We start from the raw sequence: 22,087 nt of genomic DNA on the forward strand, positions 1-22,087 counted from the left end.
ATGTGAATAATTGAAAGAACCAATCAGACCAAACCACTTCTTGGTAATGAAGCTTCATTATTTTAAATGGCCCACTTAATTACTGCTCATTTAATTTGGGGATCAGGGACAGGTGATAAACTCTGCGTATCTCCACCACCCCACCCCCATCCCCCACCTACTCAGCTCGCCAGCCAAAAAGGGCCGGCCTGGCCCCGGATCTATCTCGGCCCTGCTCCAGCCTCAGTCCTGGTTCCCCCAGGCCACCTGGCACACAGTAGGGCTTCTCAAGGCACATGCTGGGCCTCCGTTGCTCTGGCTATCAGGGGCAACAGGGAGCAGTGGAGGGCTTGGGAGCCGGCAAAGGGAGGAACTCTCCCAGGTTGCCAGGAATGGCCACGGGCCTCCTGCCAGCCCAAGCCCCCTGAGTAGGGCCCACAACAGAGACAGAGCAGCCCCCGGGCTTCTGTGAGGCTGTGGCCAAGCCAGGCTGGGCAGGTGCAGGGTGGGGTGCAGAATATCTGAGAACCCCAGGCATTGGGGATAGGAGCCAGGCAGAGCCACTCTGTCCTCCCAGGGAGCTGGCATGATGGTCAGGGCACTGGCTTCTCTACAGTCCCCTGTACCTGGCCTCCCAGGGGACCCACAGCAACCTGGCAGCGTTCTGAGGGGGCCAGGGTTCACACATGGTAGAAGGGAGCCCGTGCTTTGCACGCCTCGGGAATTCAAACAGGGAAGTTCCTCTGTGTGTGTGGCAGTGAGCTCCCTGTGTGGGCAGGTATGCAAGCAGAGGGAGGCAGCTGCAAGGTCTCTGAGGAAAGGGGAAGGCAAGCTGGCATCGCTCAGGCCTGCAGCCTCTGCCCCGTGTCTGCAGCCACACCCAAGCCTGGACTGGCCGGGAGGCGACTTGCTGCACACCCCGGAGTCGGGGGCACCTGCCGGCCCGTGCCAGCAGGGCGGGCAGTGGGTGGGCAGCGGCAGAGGGGGCTCCAGCCTCTCGGCCTCTGCCCAGGGCGCGGCTCCGGGGAGGGGGCGGTGGCTGGGCTGGCCCCGGGCTCTGTCGCCCCCTGGCGGCCGCGGGAGGAGCCCAGCGGGGCCGCGCGCTGCGGCTCGCGAGGCCGGCAGGCGCACGCGCACGGGGCGGGGCCGGGAGCCCTCCCCCGCCGCTGTCACTCTTCCGCACTCGCCGCGCTCATTGGCGCTGCCGAGGTGACGGGCGGAGCCAGAGAGGAGGGCAGTCCTCCATGGGGCAGGGGTGGGGACGAGTTCCTGGACATGGGAGGGGCAGGGGAGGACTGAAGGTGGGAGACCGGAAAAGGCGGACGCGGGGTGGTCACCCGTGTTTTTTACGTGGCTCCCGAGGCTGGTGGGCCCTGACTTCTGGTCCCCAAGCCCTTCGGAACGAGCCTGGCCCTTGGTGGTCAGCAGGGAGCCACCGGCCAGCCCTGGGTGGGTCTGGGCAAGGGGACCCCTCCAGCTCCCTTCCCTCTGAGGGGAGACTGTGGGTCCCCAGGACACAGCTTCCCTGCTTTCTCCATGATGTGTTCGGGCCGGCCACACTGGCTGTCCACCCTCTCACGTCACACGCCCAGCAGGGACCCAGCCCCAGTCCCCGTTACTGTGCCCAGCATCCAGAGTCCAGCACGGGTGGAGATAGGACACCTGCCTTGCCCGAGCCCTCCAGGAGGCATGCATGCCAGAGGTAGTCCAGGCCAGGACCTTGGAGCCCCCTGCTCCCTCTGTTCTGGGAGCCAGGAGACCCCAGGGACCTCACTCCTGTCACACGACCTGTTACCCCACTACCCTCCAGGAAAACAACTCAGAAGTTCAATCCTTTCTTCATAAAAATATATTTTCCTTTTTTTTTTTTTCTCCTCAAACACCACCAAAGCAAATTCATAGCCCTTGATCAAGCAGGCCTCCCCGTCAGCCCCTAGCCCAGTACATCTCCCCTGGCACTTCTCTGAGAAGAAACTGACCAGAGCTCCACCTCCTAGCCACACACACACACACACACACACACACACACACACACACACACACAGCCTGAGCCCAGGTCAGGGGGTGGGGCGGGCAGGAACGCACCTGCTGCCACCCCAGGGCAAAAGAAGCCATCAGTTCCAATCCATGCAAGGAAAACCAGCCAAACCCACTAAGCAAAAAGAAAAAAAAAAATCAACAGAGGATAAATTAAAAAATAAACTCCCGAAAAAGTGAAGCGACAGCCCTAGACGCTGCAGGCAGGGCAGAGGTCATGGATGCCAGGGTTGTGACAGCAAGGCCTTGAGGAGTTGGGGGGCAGGCTTATGCAGGGCTCACCCCCTTGTCCCTGTGTGTGCCTCACATCCAGGCCAGGCCCAAGGCACAGTCACCCCAGACCTAAAGTGTGCCAAGTCCATTCAGTTGAGATTAAAAAAATATATACAGCTTGGGCAGCATCCAGAGCGGGGCCCGCACAGGACTGGCTCTCTCTCTGACACCTCCACATCCAGGGTCTGGACTGGAGGCGCTGATGGGGCCAAGACGGGCTTGGTGGCAGCGGCCAGAGGCCTTGGTTCTTTGGCGTGAGTGCCCAACGGTTGGCCTTGCACAGCCAGGTAGGAGCAGCCCCCGGATTTCTCCCGAGGGCTGGATGGCAGCAGCTTTCGGCTGTGGGTGGGCACTGCCCCGGCACAGGGGGCTGCGGGCACCCAGCATCCCAGCAGGATCCTGGCCCAGCCCCTATGAGTCCTCTCCCAGGATCTCCTTCACAAAGGCAGCGATTTCCGTCTTCTTAGTTTTGTGCAAGGTGAAGAAGGGGTGCTCCTGGGGAGTGACAGGGGGCACAGTCACTGCCCGGGTTCCTGCTCTTCAAGGACAGCCGCCCCCAGGGAGCCCTCCCTGACTGCTCCTCTGCACTCACGTCCTCCCAGCTGCCAGCCAGCCACTGACCCCTCAGTCTCCCTCCACTAGCACTGGCGTGCTGGAGGGGATCTGGGACCACCAGGATCAGCCAGCAGAGCTGCCCATCTGTACATAGGGGTGCAATCCCCAGAGACGCGCCACTGCCCACCTCCCCAGGGCAGGCACCGTCCTCATGTACTCACCATCAGCTCCAGGTAGCTCATGCGCTCTGCAGGGTTCTTCCTCAGGCTAGGAGAGAGAAGAGAGCAGCTGGGAGCAGGCCAGGGCCTTCAGGCCAGCTAAGCTGGTTCGGGTTGGGCCCTACAGGCCAGCCAAACTGGGCTAGGCCTGCGTTGGGCCAGGCAGCAGGGGGTTAGGGGGCGAGGGGAAGTTTCCTGGGTGGACTAAAATCCCTGGGCATCAAATGAGAGATCTGCCCTGTGTAGGGTCTGGGCCACAGGTTGGTCAGGTGCCGTGTGTCCTGACCAGGAAGGCACCCCAGAGGGGTGAGGCCGGCCACTGGCTATAGAGCCGGGCCTATGGATTGTCCATGGTCCTTACTTGGACTATGCATGGCCCTCTGAGTGTGGCTTTGCCTGCATCACACAGGCACAGGCACCATCCACTCCGATATACATATTTATATAAACAGCCTGAGCAGACTTGTGTGTTCAGATGCTCTGTGTGGGTTTGGAGCGTTTTTTTTTTTTTTTTCCTCTGCCTTTTTTTTACCTTCCTCTCCATCTGTTTATGGAAGGCCTCTGATCAGATCCATCCCCCTTCCACACACACACCCCCTCGTTGGGACCGTCAGACTTCCTTCACACTGCTCCCACTCATGTGTCGTGATGCCATGCAGTGTGGGTGCTTGTGTGCTGAGGGGGGCCAGAGAAAGGGGGTGCTGAGGAGTTCCCCCAGACTTACCACTGTGCCGTGAAGTCCACAAACTCGGGGGAGAAGCGGTCAGCCGGCAGCTGGGGAGAAGGCTCCTCTACCACTTGCTTCAGCTGCTGGAACGGGGTCCCCCAGGACTCATAGGGGAAGCGTAGAATGGCCATCTCGATCTGCAGGCACGGGACGGCAGGTCAGCAGTGTGTACCCACACTCCGCACCGGAAACCATGGACCCTGCCCATTCTGGCCCAGCCCCGGGAGCCAGGCTGAAGGGCAGCCCTGACACCGCGAGCCAGGGCACCCGTACCAGAGTCCTGGAGGGACCGCAGCTTTGGGTCAGGTGCACGTAAGGCGATGGCTGGCAGGTCCCTGGCGGCCTTCCGTAGGGGCACAAGCTACAGGAGAGCAGGTAGATCTCGCACATGCCTGTTCCCCACGGGACAGGGAGTCCTCCCTCCTTGGCTCCTCCTCCTGAACCTGCAGGCCACTAATTGGCTGATCTGGTCCTTGGGTACCAGCCCCAGCTGGTAGGAGTTTTGTGGAAGTGCCTGGGTTGCCTTACAGGGAACCCTGGATTTCAGCTTAGGTCTCTGGGATGAGAACCAGATGGGGCGGGCCAGCCCAAGCTCTTGTGTGGAACGGTGCCCTATTCCATGGGTGGAATGTGGGGCTCCAGCCAGCAGGTGCAAAAAAACAGCCAGGGACCCAGGCCGAGGTACATGAGGCTCCGCGGCCCAGTCACGCCTATGGAGGCAGGGCCACCACAGGCTACTGATATGGACACACCCATGGGGCGGAGCCCAGACACAAGCAGACCTATAGGATGGGCACGGGCGTGGCCTACAGGAGCACTCCTAGACTTCCTGGCTCTCCTTGATTGCCAGACTTATAATTAATAAGTCAGAAATTAGTCCAAACACTTGATCCAGTCATCCCATCTCTGGCTGGTGTGCGGCGACACCTGCAGCGGGGTGGGACAGTGGGCTGGATGGAGGGCCTAGGCTGAGGCCCCTGGGAGACCTAGCCCACCATAACCCTGTCCCATCAAGCCCCCCACGTGCTCCCCTGGCAGGTCAGATGACTGGGCACTGGAGGCAGGGGGCCTTTGGTAATGAGACTGTAGGGTTTATAGCCATTCAGAAAAACAGAAGTAACACAGCCCCCAATATCTGTTTGTTAGGGCTACCCATAAGAGTGCCAGCCTGAACCCTGGCTGCTGCTGCATTTCCAATCCAGCTCTCTGCTGATTCACCTGGGCAAAGCAGACGATGGCCCAAGTCCTTGGACCCTGGCACCATGTGGGAGACCTGGAAGAGGCTCCTGGCTCCTGGCTTTGGGCTGACTGAGCCCTGGCTGCTGCAGCTTGAGCCAGTGGATGGAAGATTTACCACTCCGCCTTTCTGTAACTCTGCCTGGCAAGGAAGTAAATCTCTACTAATCATAAAGAAAATGGGTTTATTTGGACAGAGGAGGAATTGACAACAAGGACTGCGGTGGAAGAGGCGATGTCTTAGGTGGAGACAACCACAGCTTTCCCCTCGCCACCACTCGGGGCTGCCCCGTTTCGTATGCTTTTCTGAGTCCCTGGGTAGAAGCTGTGCCACACCGGAGAGCGCAGTCCAGGCCAGCCACCACCCTGCCAGCATGTAGCGGGCTGCTGGGTGCAGCCCAGCTTCTAGCCCGCCAGGAAGCAGGTGGTTGGAGGCAGTGTCGCGGGACCAAGTCTGGAGCCTGTGGGGTCACCCTCAGGACCCCTGGGTCTCCCTCCCACCATCTGTCTGACCACAGGGCAGGGGGGCTGCCTCTTGAACCCCCCTCTTCCACCCAGTCCCTCTCCATGATGGAAACTGGAATACAAGCTCTTCCTGTTCCAAACACTGACAGGTGAGGGGCAGAGCTCACCCCGATACCTGGGCCTCAGTTCAGCGTGGTGCCCCCATCCTCAGCCCAGGAGGACATCCTGGGACCCCAGACCCACCCCCCCACACACACACTCGCCTGCATACCATGGTGATGCCAAGACTCCAGACGTCTGATTTGACATTGTAGCCCTTCTGGTTCAACTCAGGGTTGATCCTCTCAGGCTGTGGGAAGACCAGCCAGGCTTGAGTGCCCCCTGACCCCTGCTCATCCCTTCCCACTTGTCCATGGCACAAAGGAGGAAACTGAGGCCCCCCACAACACACACAGCAGCCAGGCCTACCCGGGGAGAGCCTGAGAGGCTGGATCTGCCCAGACCAGAAGCGCCCAGGTGATGCTCCCAGCGCAGAGTAGGGCTGCTCTGGGCAAGTCCAGGCCACCCCGCAGTGGGGAAGACTCTGCCCCGATGGACAGAAGAATGGGCCAGGGCAGGGCAGAGGGGCAGCAGGTGGCTCAGCCCAGGGCCTGGTCCCCCCGAGGGCACTCACAGCCATGTAGGGCTTGCAGCCGGCATCCATCGTCTTGGCCACCGAGTCCACCAGATAGCCACTGATGCCGAAGTCACACATCTTCACGTGGCCCTCCTTGTTGATAAGAACGTTGGACGGCTTCACGTCTGCAGAGAGCAGATGCACTGTACTCAGCCCCAGCCTTCCTCCCCTGTGTCCCCCACTCCACGGCCTCCGCAGGGCCCCCCCCCCCCCCGTGAAGCCAGAGGCAGCACACAACAAAGGGGAGCCTGATGCAGGGGCTCCCCGGGACCGGGCAGGGGGAGCACCACACGCCCCCAGCCCCAGTCACGTTGGCAGGAGGGTGTGAAGACATGAATGGGGGCCAGATAGGGCCCCTGTCACTTCTGCACACTGTCCACGCAGACAATGGTCAGCTAGTCCTGCTGGGGACTGAGACTCTGCCCAAGGGGCAGTGGCGAGGCAAGGGCCAGAAGCAGCCTGTGCCTTCATCCCAGAGGCCCCGCCCCGCCCTATCCCGGAGGCCCTGCCCCACCCTTGAGGTCCCTCCCCACCCCTGAGGCCCCGCCCCTCCTCCAGTACTGACCTCTGTGGATTACTGACAGCTTGCTGTGTAGGTGCTCCAGGGCCCGTACCACCTGGAGTGAAGAGGGGGCAGAGGGTGAGGATGGCACAGCCAGGCCCCTCTCACCTCCCTCTCATCTACTCCCAGGGCCCCTCCAGCCCTGTCACCAACACCTATCCCCCGCAAACTTCTCCCATTTCCTTTCTCCCCTTGGCTGCTGGGATGCTCAGGCCTCATGTTCATCGTCTACCCTGGGACCTTCGAGATCCGGACGCCTAGAGTGCTGACCCTCTCCCCCGCCTTAGTCTGTATCCCTGTGAAGCACCTTAAGCGTCTTTGGTGTGAAGCCTGGTACTGGCATCTCCCCAGCAAGCCAGCTATGTGCAGGAGAGCTGGGTGCCCTGCTGGGCATTGCTGGGGCCCCTGGCTCTGCTCCCAGGACCCACAGCCACTTACAGACACAGCAATCTCCCCCAGGATATCTTCTGGAATCGTCATGTTCTTCTCCAGCACCTTGCGGTAGAACTTGTCCAGCGATGTGTCCATGAGCTCCATGCAGATCCACACATCTCCCTGTGGGCAGCTCTGGGCTTAGACGCGGCGCCCACCCAAGGCCCCTGACCCCCCTGTCTCCACACGCTTGCCCAGACCCCGGACAGGGACGGCTTTGAACCCCAAACTCAGGTTCCCAGAGCAGCAGGCTCCTCCCAGCCCCCCATGTCAGCAGAGGCAGCTTGTCTTCTCGGCTACACCTGCTTCACTCTGGGCTCTGCCCTCAGCTCCTTCTCTCCACATCTGCAGACCTAGAATGTCCTGCATGCAAGCTGTGTGGCTCATTCCCGCCCACCCGGCACCTGCTGGTGCAGCGCCAGCCACATGGCTTCACCTCCAGGAGAAACAGAGGGCAAAGGGCGAGGTGGTGCCAGCTAGGGAGCAGGAAGCCTGGGCTGTGCGGCCTCCGGTGGGCAGGGAGGACTCTTCCTTGCCTCCCTGGCCCCTCCTTCCCCCACATCCAACCCCGGCGCCAGGAGGGGCTGGCGGCCAGGCTGCTGCTCACCTCTCTGAAGAGCGCCCCGTAGAACGTGACAGTGTAGAAACAGTCCACAGTGCGCATGTTGATGTCCAAGTCCATGAGCAGCCGCTTCTGCTCCTGGGAGTTCACAGTGGCCCGGATCCGCTGGGGGGCAGGGGAAAGGGGTGCAGTGGAGGGGCCGTCCCAGCAGGGGCGGGCATTCCTCATCTGAGGCACCAGTCTGTCAGGCAGCAGCCCTCCCAGCCACCGCTGCCACCGTAGTACCTTCACAGCCATGATGGTGCCGCTCTGGGCATGCCGCACCTTCTCCACCACCCCATAGGCACCGCGGCCCAGCTCCGAGATGGTCACCAGGTCATCGGCCTCCACCTCAAAGTTCTGGAGGGACAGAAGAGACAGGGAGGCATTGGTGGGCACTGAACCCGGGGAGAAAGAAGCAGACCCTGGTAGGAGGTGTTGTCAGTCCCTGGTCAGGCACTACGAAGTACAAGTGCGCATGACACAGGCTGAGGCAGCGCTGGCCCAAGTCATGCCCACAGCACTCTCCTCCTACGGACAGGCGTCAGAGAGAAGGGTGGGGTCACCCACCACCTCCCAGTGGCCCCTGACAAGTCAGAAGGACAGGGAGGCCCTGGCCAGGCCCGCAGCCGCCAGCTCTTACCCGATCTCCAATGGTGATGAAAGTCCGAGAGTCCAGGTTCCGAGGGGGTCTGCAGGAAAAGCAGGCGCTGAGCCTTGGAGGGGCCACACCCCCTCCCCAGGATACAAGTGAGGGGAGCTCTCTAGCTCCCATGGGTCCACTGACTGCCCCTTGGGCCAAGACTGCAAAAGCTGAGCATGGGGGCACAGAGCCAAGGTGCCAGGATACTGTGAGCCATCCCCTCAGCATCCCCCCTTCTGCCTGACCCACTCGGGAGTCTTCCTATCCCACCCGCACCCACATTCCCGGCCATAAGCATGTCCAGGCTGAGCTAGGGAGGAAGCAGAGGCCGACTCACGTGGGGTTGGGTGCAGGTGGCTTGGACACACAGGAGATCCGTAAGTCTTTCTTCCTCTTGGGTTTTGCTAAAAAACAGACAAAAGGAAGCCATCTGGTCAACCCTGGGGCCCTCACTACGTCCTAAGCTGGCAGTCCCGTCACTGCCACACAGGACAAGGCTGGGCACAGAGCTGACTTAGACACCTCAGCCTCACCCCCTCAAGGGGCCCCAGTTCTCAGACACACAGGGGCCTACAGATGGGCACCCGCCCTCTTGACAAGGCATGGAAGGAGCGAGAGGCAGGAGCCGCCACACCTGGGGCCTGGCTTGGAGACACAACTCACACATGAAGGGTCGAAGCCCCCGCCCTGCCCTGCAGGGCTGCAACCCAACATAGCCCACTATGCACTAGGCTGATGCACCTGCCACAGAGAGACGCAAAAGGAGAAGGCTTGCGGCCTATCCAGGCCACCCAGCCCTGGCATTAAGGGTGACCTGCTCAACCCTCACTACAGCCTCTGACTGAGGGTACCCCACTGCATAACCATGGTGTGCCTGATGCTGCTGAGTGGCTGGGGACATGCCAGGGACAGGTCTAGGTCTGAGGGCCTTGGCATGACCTCAGTGGCCCCTGGGCTATGGCTTCCCCATCTGCAAAGCACATCAACTCCCCACCCCTACCCTGCCTTTCTCACTTGCAGGGAGTGTGGGCTAAGAAGGGGCCCAGTGGGGAAGGTGGGAGCAAGGCCCTGCAGCCTGAGCCGGCCCAGGGCTCCCAGCTCAGACCAGGCCCCATCTCACATACAGCAGGGAGAAGCCCAGGTCCCAAGAAGGACACTGAGAGTTGGGAGCATGGCCAGGACTCCCAACTTGATGCCCTCCAGAGGTGGGAACCAGCTCTGCCACCCAGGCCCACTGCCCAGCTCAGCTGCCCTACTCCAGGGCTCAAGCAGGGCCAAGTGCAGGCCCCGAGTCCAGACAAGCATTCTGCAGAGGAGATAAGGGACTCTCCCAGGGCACCCAGCTCCCAGTGCCTGGCCAAACAGGGATGCAGCCAGGGCCTGCCACTCAGCAATCCCCTCCTGCTGTCCTGGCATGACCCTGCCACCTGTACTGCCTGCCGCTGGCCTTCCATGGGGCCTGGGAACCCCCTAGGCCATGCCATCACCTGCCAAGCAGACCCCAGGCCCTGAGCCAGGCTGGGATCCGGCCTCAGCCATAGCACAGTGCAGCCTCACAGCCTAGCACCCTGTCCAGGGAGGGCTGGGGTCCTCTGTGACCATGCTGGAGCAGGTGGGTGAAGTGAGCAGATAGGGGCAGCTGAACCCCTTGGAAGCCACGCCAGGGCCCCCAGGGGTCAAGGTCAATGGTGTCTCCATCCACGCACCAGAGGCCAGCAGCTTGGCCAGAGAGCCATGCGCAGACATCTCTAAGCCCAACTCAGAGACTGGTCATGGTACTCCGAGAGTGGAGGTACCATGCAGCCAGCAGGGGTCAGCAGAGGTCAGCAGAGGTCAGCAGGGAGCCCTCACTGTCATTCCAGGTGTCCTACAGCCCTAGGAACAAAGCACTCGTGGCCCAGCTTCCTGTGGGCGGATGGAAGGCACCAGGCCACACAGAAAGTCAGGGGGTTCAGCCAGCCCCAGTGCAGGTTCCCCAGCTTAAGAGCTTGCCTTGTGGTAAGGTAAAGCCTTGGGGCCTGAGGTGGGTGACCCAGTCTGGAGGCCTGCCTGGGCTTCCCTGGATCCCACACTTCCTTTGGGATGAGAAAATAAAAGTCGCAGTGTGTCAGGCATGGGGTGGGATCCTGAGGCCACATCAGCCCTGCCTCTACCTTACTGCTCTAGGGAACCAGGCAAGGGTTCTGGGCCCTAAGACCCCCACACCAGGTGCCACCCCAGGTTCTACGTCTGCGTGGCCAAATACAGTGGGAATGCTCCAGGGACTGGGGCTACTGTGGCATCAGGTAACACCACGTGAGCTCCTGTCTGTGAGGCTGGGCGCCGCCCCCTCACCCATCCCCAAGGCTCATCTCCCTGGTGGACAGTTTCATCCTGAACAGTGAGGAGTAGACACAGCTTTCATTATTGACCTAAGGCCACTGGTAACCTGTACGGAGCCCTTAGGCTACAGACAGGGCATGCTTTGTGCTAAAAATTGAAACCAGGGGCGGGGCGCTTAGGCCAGCGGTTAGGCAGTCTGCCCTCCATGTCAGCTCCAGGTCCTAGCTTCCTGCCAGTGCACACCCTGGGAAGCAGCAGCCAAAGGCACAAGACCTGGAGTGCCTGATGCCCTCATCAGAGACCCAGGTACAGTTTCTGAGGCTCAACGCCAGCAGTGGACAGGGTAGCTCATTCTCTCTCTCTCTCTCTCGCTCTCTCTCTCTCTCTCTGGGAAGGTGGCTTGGAGCTGCACCTTTCTCTGTATCCTCCCACCCATCCCAAGCCCTGAGAGCCGGCGACATTTACAAGATGTGGCCACCCCCAGCCTGTGGCTTGTCCCTGCCCGTGGCTCGGATGGATGGCTGAGGCCTGGGGAAGTCCTGGCCTGGTCACCTCACCACCTGCCCGACAGGGCACATTGCTTGCGTCAGGAGAGACCTGAGCCCGTGGGCCAGCCACACCAGCTGTCATGGGGACGGCCCGGCAACAGCCTACGGGCTGCCAGTCGCCGTCCCTGTCGGCCCAGGTGTGGAGACAGTCACCACAACAAACAGGCAAGGCCTCACGAGCTGCCAGTCCGGCAGGCAAGGCCCCGGGCCAGACAAGTCAGTGCCAGGTGTGTGTGTCCTTGGGTCCTGCTTGGTCAGATAAGGGCTGGGAAAACCAGGGCAGACACTAGCTCAGCCTCCGACCTGAGGCCACCCCAGGGGTAAAGACAGGACCCTGGTTAAGCCTCCACCTGCAGCACCAGCATCCTATAGAGTTGCTGTTCGAGTCCCAGCTGCTCCAGTTCTGCTCCAGCTCCCCGCTAATGCACCTGGGAAAGCAGTAAAGGAAAGCCCTAGTCGTTGGGACCCTGCACCCACGTGGGACACCTGGAAGAAGCTCCCGGCTCCCAGATTTGGTTTGGCCCAATTCAGCCATTGCAGCCATTTGGAGAATGAACCAAAAGATGGAAGGTTTCTTCCATTTCTCCCTCTCTGTAACTCTGCCTTTCAAATATATAAAATAAATCTTTATTTATTAAAAAAAAAAAAAAAAGGAAGGGACCCCAGATTCTGACACAATTCCCTAAATGGGCCGTTAGCTTTCCTATCTCAGGGACTTTGCACATACCATGCCTCCCACTGCCCAGAGATGCCCGTCCCGGTGGCCCCACCCCTGCTGTCAAAATGCTCCTCAACTGCAAAGCTAAGGAGCTTGCCATAGGAGCTGCTTGGCACATACCTGTCTGCTCAGAAAGGCAGGGCCTGGCCCCAGGACCCCATACCTGTGTCCACTTGCAGCCCTGGGCAGCAGGGCCTCCATGATGAAGTGGAGATTAGAGGACCTGACCTGCCAGGGCTGCCAGTGCCGAGAGCGACTCAGCAGCATGCTTGGCATGGAACACCACGTGCATGGGTCATCTGGAAGTTCCGAGGATCTCATCGTGTGAGGACGCTGCAGCGGAGGCAGCTCAGGACACATGCCGCCACTCGGCAGCAGTGGTGAGGCTCTGTGGGCAGTGGGCATCCCGACAGACACAGCCGGCCTGGCACAGAGGGCTGCCCTGCCCATCACAGGTACCTGCTCCCTTAAGAACTCCATTTCTGGAGCTGGTGCCATGGTATAGTAGGTGAAGCCTCTGCTTGCAGCACTGGCATCCCATGTGGGTGCAGGTGCGAGTCCTGGCACCTCTGCTTCTGATCCAGCTCCCTGTAGTGACCTGGGAAGGCAGCGGAAGATGACCCAAGTCCTTAGGCCCCTACACCCATGTGGGAGACCCAGGAGAAGCTTCTGGCTATGGACTGGCCCAGCTCTGGCCATTGTGGCCATTTTGGGAATGAAGCAGCAGATGGAAGATCTCTCTCACTCACTTGCTCGCTCACTTTTAAACTCTGCCTTTCAAAGAAATGAATCCTTTTTTAAAAAAAAAGGGGGGGGGGAATGCAAACAGCTCAAGAGCCTCACCAGCACACTGAAGCCCGGGAAGGGAGCAGAGGGACACGGCCTCCTTAGAGAGCAGGGACTTCATGCTGAGGTCAATGTAGGCAGAAGATCCAGGACCCAGAGTGGTGAAGACATGGGGACAGCACGTGCAGAGGGGCCAAGCATACTGTATGGGCACAGGTTCGAGTCCTGGCTGCTCCACTTCCCATCTAACTCCTGATGAGGTGCCTGGGAAAGCAGCAGAGCACGGCCCCGTGTATCCACATGGGAGACCTGGATGGAGCCTCTGGTTCCTGGCTTTGCATCAACTCAGCTCTGGCTGTTGCGACCGTCTGGGCAGTGAATCAGCAGCTGGAAGATGACTCTTTGTCTATCATTCTTTCAAATAAATAAACAGATCATTAAAATGAAGAGGTCTTCTTCCTGCCTGGCATAAGACACCATGGGAAAAGCCCCGCAAAGCTGCTCAGGGAACGCACCAGGGCAGCACCTGGGTGGACCCAGCTGACAGTGAGGGGTGCCAGCCAGCCCGTGGAGCCCCTGCATTGCCCACAGCCTCGGTCCCTTCCATCCTGATGTCATCCACACTGGTGCAGTGACTTCTAGGAAAGGACAAGCAAGGGTCAGGGGGTCAAGATGAGGTCATGTTCCAGGCTCGACCTCTGTGACCTTGGTCAGCCACTCCCCAACTCCAGGCCATGGCTTACTCACTCCTAAATTAGGGTGAATGACCGCACCCTGCCCAGCTACTGGGTGCCCAGAAAGGCTGATGACAGCGTGCACATAAAGTGTGTGATAAAACCACGTGGCATGGGGCTTCAGGAACCCTTTGGGGTCCTTCCCAGAACCTTGGGGGTCAGCAGGGTCAGTTCAAGTTCAGCATTGACCAGCACCTGCAGCAGACGACATGGCTGGGGAGACACGGGGACCAAGGAGGTCACCAAAATGGGACAAAAGACCAAGCCAAGGCACAGAGGACATTCAGGGAAAGCAGGCGTCCACCAGTCAGTCCCTCACCCACCTGTCCTGGGCAGGCCTCAGCAGCACTGATTGACCCAGCATGCCCTGCTGGATGCCAGCCACGCTTCCCCACCCCTGCCCACCTTCTTCCACCTCCGTCCCGGAAGCACGCCTGTCAATCCAGGCTGGCTCACAAACCCTCCCCACCCAGCATAAACCTTCCAGGCTGGCAGCATCTGTTCCCTTCAGGACAGGGACAAGCCAGATGACCCTCCCCAGAGAGGTGCCCAGGCCTGGCTGGCCCTGGTGCCAGGAAATTTTGCAAGCAGGCACCTGTAAAAGTGGCCAGGCAAGGCAGCCAGACTTAACTGGGCAACACCAGGGCATGACCTATGGGAGAGACACCTGCCTCTCTGCCCACCTAGCTTTAGGACCAGCACCCTCTATCAGGGGCACCCTGCAGTTATTACCCACTACATTCCTCCTTGGGGTTACCCCCTCCCCCGCCCTGCAGAGACCCAAGATTGTGCACCCCACCAGGCCTGCACTCAAGCTGCTTGCCCAGCTAAGTCCAGGGACCACCACCAACATTCCCAGCAGGAATCCAGGGCATGTCCCTTCCCTGGGTGCCCCACACCAAGGGGCTGGTCCAGCAGGCTGTGTCCTGGCTCACATCCCCCCAGAAATTCCCCTTAGTCTGCCTCTGAATGCCAAAGTCAGGCCAGAGGCAGATCTGTGAGTTCCAGAAAGTGCTGGAGGCAACCCCAGCCTCCAGCATGGGGACCGGCAGGGCAGGAGGTCCCAGTGCCTAGCAAATTCGAGCTACGGCCGGAGAGTCCCTGTGTTGCTCCATCCGCCCGTCCATCCATTTCCAGAAGCCTGGTCTCATGTGCTCACGACCTACCAGCCACACCCACAATAAACATCGCAGCTGGAGCTACACTGGACGGGCACCACCTCGTGTCTCCAGCATGCCACTTTGCAAAGGGCCAGCTAGTGGGTCACTATGTCACTGTAGGCACCTGGCTTTGTCCAGGCGAGGATGCGAGCCCAGGTCCTCCTGAGCATGGCCCGGGGTTCTACCTCCACGGACACCAGGCTGGCTGTGTCCCATGCCCATTCTCAGGTGGAAAGACTGAGGCCTGTGCTCCCTGAATGCTGGGTCCTGAAATTATTCAGGGTGCAGGGCAGGATGCAGGTGCAAAGGGGGCTGAACTTGAACCTGACCCCAGGCAGCTGAACCCTTTGCCAACAACCCACACACCCCTTCATGCCCCTGCCCCATCGATGCACCTCCCGGGGCCAAAGTGGCTGACCCTGCATGAGGAGCCATCTGCTCTTCACACTGCCTGAGCCCCCAGCTGCTTGGCTGAGCTGGACCAGTCCCCTGGGCCAAGGGCGGAAAACAGCCGCCAGCAGCCGCCAGCAGCCGCCACCTGCTTCTGCTCCATGAGCAAGAGGAAGCAGGGCCCCTTGCCTCATGGAGGAAGTGCCTGGGTGAGAGGCCAAGGACCAGGAGGGCACGTCCAGGGCAGGGAAGAGGGAGTACAGAGGGGTCTTAGCCCAGCCCATGGTCCAGGACAGGGTCCCCTTGGGTGTCCCAGTTCAGTGTCAGGCATAGCATGCTAGGCCCAAGCAGGCAGCCCCCTCCCAGCCACCAGGATGGTGGGCAATGCCCCTTTAAGCTGCAAGCAGCTGGCTGGCATGCCCGGTGGGTGAGTCAGCGCCCAGTGCCCGCTGACTCACCGGAAGTCTCCACTGCCCCAGCCCTCTCGCCACACAGGCCGCCTGAGAACTTTGCTCCTCTCGGGCCGAGAGCCACATGCTGGCTGATAGAGAGTTTCCTGTGCGTCACGGCAGGGGTGGGGGAAGTCCCCAAGGTGCCACCTTCCAGTCTTTCCGACAGCCGGGATTCAGGGGGTTGGGGGGATGGCCCCAGAGTTGATGCTTGTTCCCTGCAGCCTCGGGGTGCCTGTCTGATAGGTTTCCCAAGCAGCACAGCTAGAATGTGAACAGGGACAGGGACACGTGGTGCCCTCCAAGGACAAATGTGGCCACGCTGGCCACATGTGGCCCTGCTCCCTGGTCCCAGCAGTAGCTGGCCTTGATCTCTGACCCCAGCCAGAGACAGCACGTGGACAAGAGGGCCAGGAGAGGGTAGCAGGCCCTGCAGGGAGGATACCTCACGCCTGGCAGGGAGCTCTCAGGTCATCCACCAACCTCTCTCTGGGCTCTGTCCAAGAGCAAATGGAGAGATGCTCCAAGCTGGGAGAGGGAAGAGGGGAGTCCCAGAGCTTAGGAGTAGGGTGGGCACAGAGAGAGGCCTTTCCTCACCTGTGGAATCCATGTAGCTGCTGCCTCTACATCACCTCAGTTTTGCATCTATGTGTGGACCAGACTGTAGCAAGAATGCAACACACGCCCACTGCACAAGGCATTGCACTGGTAACAGGCACTGCTCCCACCTCTCTCGGTCCACCCCCCAGACTTAGGAGCCATGCATGGCACTGGGGATAGGGACAGGGGGCATGCACCAAGTCAACCAGGGACTCTGTGCCCATGGGGGAGACCAGCATTGGCACAAAGCAGCGCCAGGTACAGCATCAACTGCAGCTGTCACAGCTGTGCAGCCCCTGGCAAGGACTTGCACCTGTGACTTTGAAGGCTTGGGATCTAGAGCGAGAGGCATGCAGATGCCCTCAGCCCTGTGTCCCAGGACCCCAAATCCCCCAGAAAGCTCCCAGGTCCTAAGAGGTCCCTGTTTCTCCATCCAAGCCACCTGACGCCCTCCCAATCTATTCCCTGCGTCCCCAAGCCAGGCTTTTCTCTCTTCCCTGCAATTTCAGCTTTCTCTCTGACCAGACATGGTCTGCCTGGACCATGGCCTCCAAACACTGCTTCCCACCCCTTCCCGAGCCTCTCTCTCTCTCTCTCTCTCTCTCTCTCTCTCTCTCTCTCTCTCTCTCTCTCTCTCGATTTCCTGGTTCCCAAGCTCCACGAGGGAGGTCGAAGCACAGCAAAGCCCTCCCTCCACACAGCCACCTCCCCGGCAGCGAGTGCCTGCTGAGTTACTCACAGGGGTTGGGCAATGGTCAGGGATCCGGCCTCCCACTTACGTAAGACGTAATTACCCTGCCCACCCGGCTTCAGCCCACAGCCCAGCCGCCACCTCCGCTGCTGCTGTTACTGCTGTAGCTGCAGCCGCACCCTCCCTTGGGACCCCTCAGACTCGCCTGTCTGGGCCCCTGCAGGATCGGAGGGGAGCCAGCCTCCTGCTCCCCAAAGGGGATCTCCCTCTACAGTCTCAGAGGCCAGGCCCTGAGACCACATGGCCTCTAGCAGGAAGAAGGAACCAGAAGGGCAACAGTAACACTTGAAAACAGGCACCCTACTGCGTGCAGCAGCTCACCCACCCCTGCTTATTCACTGGCTCCAGTCACACTCCCGTGCCTGTGCCTCCGGAGGCATGAGTGCTCACCTCCATTTTACAGATAAGCAAACTGAGGCCCAGACCCATGTCAGGAAGGAGGAAGGGGAGAGGCGGGGGTGGAGGCTAGCCAGGGCAAAGCGACAGGCAGCAGGTTCACCAGAGATCAAGAGCCCATTCATTACAGCCAGGGGCGGCTTAGAAAACTCCTCCCACCACCCAGCCCACTGAGACTGGACAGGCCCAAAAAACATCCTTTCGTCTTCCTGAAAAAAAAGAAAAAAATCCCCTTTTACCCTGCAAGGCTCTGCACCCGCCCTCTGCATGACAGATGCGACCGCAGCCACCTCACCGAAATTTCCAGGAAGGCCAGCTGCCAGGACAAGACCCTCATGGGACCAGGGCAGGGGTCCCAGGCAGCGGAGGGAAGCTTGCAAACGCCAGACAAGGAAGAGTTTGGCAGACTGGGGTTGAGCTAGAGAGGGAGGTCCCGGGGCCAAAGGAGTGCAGGACAAGGTCCTGGCGAGGGAGGACCTCCAGGCTCAGGGTTAAGTTGCAAAGGTGCGAGGGTCCTGGGGGGGAGGATGGGGACGTATCCGGTGCACCAGCCCTGGGAACGCAGTGGGGTCCCCGGCAGCAGCACTGGGATCCACGCATGGAGGAGCCCGGAACCGCAGCGCCAGGACCCAAGTGGGGGTCAGGGCTGGGTCCCCAAGGTGGCGGAAGGAGTGAGGGCTGAATTGGGGAATGAGCGGGTAGCCCTGCCAGAAGCCCCCCTCAGACTTAAACGAGATCATTTCGCGAGGCTCGGGATCTGGAGCGGGCTGAGCTAACTGAGCCGGACGCGGAGCAGTTTGGGGACCAGCCTGGGGGCTGCTGCGATCAGAGTGAAACCCAGCAGGGGCCGGCGTTGGCGCCCCTCACCCCGGCCCCCGGCCCGGCGGCGCGCCTACCTTTGGCCTGGGGTATGCCTGCGGGCTGGCTGGAGGCGGGCGACTCCATGCTGCAGGCGCGCGTCCCGGGCGGCGACGGGGGCGACGGCGACGGGGGCCGGGGGCGCTAATCGAGCGGACTGCGGGCTTCCACCGGCCCGAGAGCCTCCATGGCTGCGGACGACCAGCCCGTCCGGGGCGCGGCGGAGGAGCAGAGGCGAGGATCCAGGCGCCCAAGGAGAACCCGACTGCGCCGGGCGGTGCCAGGGCCCAGGCTGGGCAATGCCGCGCGCAGGGGGCCCCAGGTCCCTGCGCCCAGATTGGCCAGTCCGTCTCCAGGGCCCGGCCCCTGCCTATCATCGCCAGCTTCCACCTGCCCATCAAACGCCGGCCCCGCCCCGCCGGTCTTGGGGCCCGCAGATCCGGCCCTGTCCACTCCCCACTCCAGGGAAACCCAATCCCCATGAGGCTCCGCCCTCTCCGCTGCCTGTCAAGGCGCGAGCCCCGCCCACCTCGCAGAGGGTTGGGGTGCCCGCCTCCCGGGCGTCCAGCGCGGCTCCGCGCCCCCAGCCCGCCTGCCCCGAGGAAGGCGGGTCCCGGGTGCGTCATCGGAAAAACCCGGGATCCCGAGGCCGGGAGCGCCGGGGCCCCGGGGATGCGCTACCGCAGCGCCCACGCTGCTGCCCTGGGCGTGCACGGGACGAGGAAGGGGCCCCTTCCGGGTCCTGGGCTTGCTTGCGGGCCTCAGGTTGCTCCCCCGCGCGCGATGGGCAGTGGCCCGATTCCTCCCACGTGGAGCCCCGCGGGCTTGCCGAGGCCAGCCCCTCTGACCCATCCAGCACCAGCGGTCAGGTGACTCCGGCTGCATTCATTCCCGGGAGGGGTCACAGGGTTGGTCATAGGGTGGCTCTGTCGAGTACCTCACCTAAGGGCCTCAGATGCCACCGCCTCCTGCGTGGCATGGGACGGGGGGCGGGGCGGGCAGTCTACAAGGGCCCCGTCCACACAGGTGCGCGACCAGGGGAGGACCGGTGGCATCCTTCCCACCTCTTGCTCCCCAACTCTCGCAGGGCAGGCGAGAAGTTTGCACCTGCTCTGGAGCGCCCCAGAACCCAGGCTGATCTGAATGCAATAACCTCCCTCAGCGAGTTTTCTGCCCCAACTTCCTCTCCTCCCCCTATACACCCACCCCCAGCGCTCTGCTCCCTGAGGGCCCTGTCCTGCCTGCCTACCACCCTCCTCCTACACCATGCAGCCTAGGGTGCCTGGTGCTCCCTGTAGCACCCGCCTGTCCTTAGCTCCCCACTGCTCGGCCTATTCCCTGTTCTCTTCCCAGCACACCGCCCAGAGCAGGCGGCACATCCAGGCCCAAAGAGAACCAGGCCCAATGGCACGGATGGTGGGGGAAGGAGGCGGAGGTGCCTCCCAGGTCCCAGGTGAGTCAACCAGGCCCTCACCTGCCAGGAGTTGGAGGTGTTGGCTGATGAGTCAGAGGGCCTGACCAACAGTCCGGGAATCACACAGACTCCACGTGGGGCGCTGTAAATAGATGCAGGAGTCCCCAGGAAGGTGCAGGTCCCCCAACACTGGGGTGGAGTCCAGGAAGGCTTCTTGCAGGAGGCGACTTGGACACTACACAGGTCATGGGCTTGCCAGGCAGAGAGACAAGGGGAGAAGGTCCCTGGAAAGAAATCACCGAGTCCACGACAGAGGAGAGTCCCAAGCAGGGGAAACTGAGGTTCGGGTGGGCAGGGCGAGGCCAGAGCGCTGTGGGGTGACAGAGGCCTGGACGGAGGGCGGAGGAGGAACCCAGGGTACGTTGGTGCCTTCATTCCTGGGAGAGTCACCAAGTACTTCCAAGCATGCCTGCACTGGGGCCGCACGTGCTCCTGTGCTAAGAGAGGCATACAAGGCAAACACGCCTAAGACCTGAGTCAGCCCTGGCAGGCCCCAGAAGGCTGTCATCTAAAGGGAACCATCCCAAATCCAGCCCCTATCCATGAAGGTGACCTGGTGGGGAGGTGGACAGAGGCAACCCAGCATACGGGGCGGCAGGTGTCAAGCAGTGTAGGGGGTGAGGGAAGTCTGTGGTAAGACTCCCAGGAGACCAGCATGGCCAGGGCAGCACCTGCCAGCTGAGTGACCCGTAACTGCACCTCGGGGACCATCTCAATTCCCCACGTGCTGTCCACATGCCACACACATCACATCAGGAGGTGTACCTGTGCATTCCTGCAGCTGCTGTGCACCTGTGGGCTTCACCCTGTCGCTAGCAACAGGTGTTCTCTGGGGATGTCACCTGCACAGCAGGGCCCACCACCCGCTTCCTCTGGGTGCTGCCTGCCTGCCCCCCCCCCAAGCACCACCACCACCAGGGCCTCCACGTGCATGCTGGGAACCTGCAGGCCCCTGTCCCCCAGCCGCTGAGGACAGCAGAGCCCCCTCCGCGTCCAGTCATTCCCAGTCTTTCTGCAAAGGCTGATCCCACGCCCTTGTCTTCCCCACCTGTCGCACCTTCCCCACCCCTCCTTCAAGATCCAGTTCTGAAACCAGGACAGGAGCAGGGGTTGGGGTGCGAGGGGCTCTCCCTGACGCCATTCCCGACACTGTGACACCGTGTGGTGTCCCCAGCCCCTCGCATGGTGGTTCTGCCTTGAGCTACAACTCGTCCCTCCTCACCCAGTAGCGGGCCAGGCTGGGGAAGCAGAGTTCACCCTCAGGATGCTTGGAGGCCGAGTTGCTGTCACAATATGGAGAGCGGCTTCCCTGCTGCCCTGCCTGGCCTGGCCCTCCCAGGACACGCGGACCGTTCTGAGAGCACTCACAACCTGCAGCTCCCTCTGGTGGACACGCTGTGATGCAGGTCGCCCCCGTGGCCACCGCGCTTAGAACAGGTTCCCCTTGGGTGCGGGGGAAGCTCACAGTACCCAGCCTGGTGCATCTCACAGCCACCATGTCCATGGAACAGTTGAAGGCAGCCGAGGTTCAGACAGGTGCTGGAGCGCACGCACACAAGCTCGTTGCCAGAAGTGGCAGGGAGGCCGTCCATTAGCACCCTGTGAGCTGAGGGCACAGTCCTGGAACACCTGCTGCTGCCACCTGCAAAACAGTATCAGCTCTCTGCTTCTGAGGCTTTGGGGGCGGGGGGAGGAAGGGGCGCCTGTCCCGCTCCCCCTGGCTGTGAGGTTCACAGAGGTTCACAGAAGCTCCAGGCACCCCAAAAGCCTCAGTCTTGGTGCTTCCTGCTGCGAGAAACAGGTGAGTTATTGCCCTGGTGGTGTGATACCCTGATGAATGCAGTAATCCTAGAGCTTCCTCTCTCACTGAGGCCCAAGGTTTCAAGCAGCTCCCACTGGGTCCCACTGCCCAGAAGGAACGAAGCCGGTTTTGTTGTGTTTTGTGCCTTTGCACAGCTTGTCCTGTCACCCCAGCTTGCTGGGCACAGAGCTTGCCCTACACGACTAGCAGCTTGCCTCCTTCCCCGGGATATAAGCCTGCGGGAGTGTTCTGATCACATGAACCCGTGAAGAGTGGTGAGCCACCTGCCAGCGGTCACGTGGTGGCCCTGGGGGAGAGAACAGACACAGATGTGCACATCTGCCTGCAAGGCACTGCTTTCCCATGGGAAAGCCAGGTCTCTGCATGGTCTTGAACTAGCCATGCAACCTTCAAGGTCCCCTGTCTGTTGTCACCAGTGGTACTCTGTCAGCCAGCCCAGGACATGACCCAACCCCCGTCATGACAGGGGTACCATGGAGCTCCCCCAGCTCCTTCTCCTTCCCAAAAACCTCTGCTCAAACCACACCTTCAAACCAGAGCCCATACCTGGCTGCCTGGCATGATGGGAGGCAAAAAGCAAGGCAGACAGATGAACCCCCTGGGAGAACCTAAGAAAGCGGAAAAACGGGCCAGTGCAGTAGCTCAACAGGCTAACCCTCCTGCCTACAGTGTTGG

The 22,087-nt window shown here is 61.1% G+C and overlaps 1 protein-coding gene across 1 annotated transcript; it reads right to left on the minus strand.

Annotated features, from left to right (window-relative positions):
• Positions 1 to 2,450: 2,450 nt before the first annotated feature.
• MAP2K3 (mitogen-activated protein kinase kinase 3) lies at positions 2,451 to 18,427 on the minus strand. Its single transcript, XM_004599624.2, has 12 exons — positions 18,155 to 18,427; positions 8,742 to 8,808; positions 8,405 to 8,453; positions 8,008 to 8,121; positions 7,768 to 7,887; positions 7,167 to 7,283; positions 6,732 to 6,783; positions 6,164 to 6,291; positions 5,762 to 5,839; positions 3,787 to 3,926; positions 3,066 to 3,111; positions 2,451 to 2,784 (listed from the first exon to the last, which is right to left on the minus strand). The coding sequence occupies exons 1-12, from the start codon at positions 18,201 to 18,203 to the stop codon at positions 2,701 to 2,703; spliced, it is 1,044 nt and encodes a 347-aa protein (XP_004599681.1). The 5' UTR covers positions 18,204 to 18,427; the 3' UTR covers positions 2,451 to 2,700.
• Positions 18,428 to 22,087: the final 3,660 nt, after the last annotated feature.

Source organism: Ochotona princeps, chromosome 17, assembly GCF_030435755.1.
Source record: "Ochotona princeps isolate mOchPri1 chromosome 17, mOchPri1.hap1, whole genome shotgun sequence".
Classification (NCBI taxonomy): Eukaryota; Metazoa; Chordata; class Mammalia; order Lagomorpha; family Ochotonidae; genus Ochotona; species Ochotona princeps.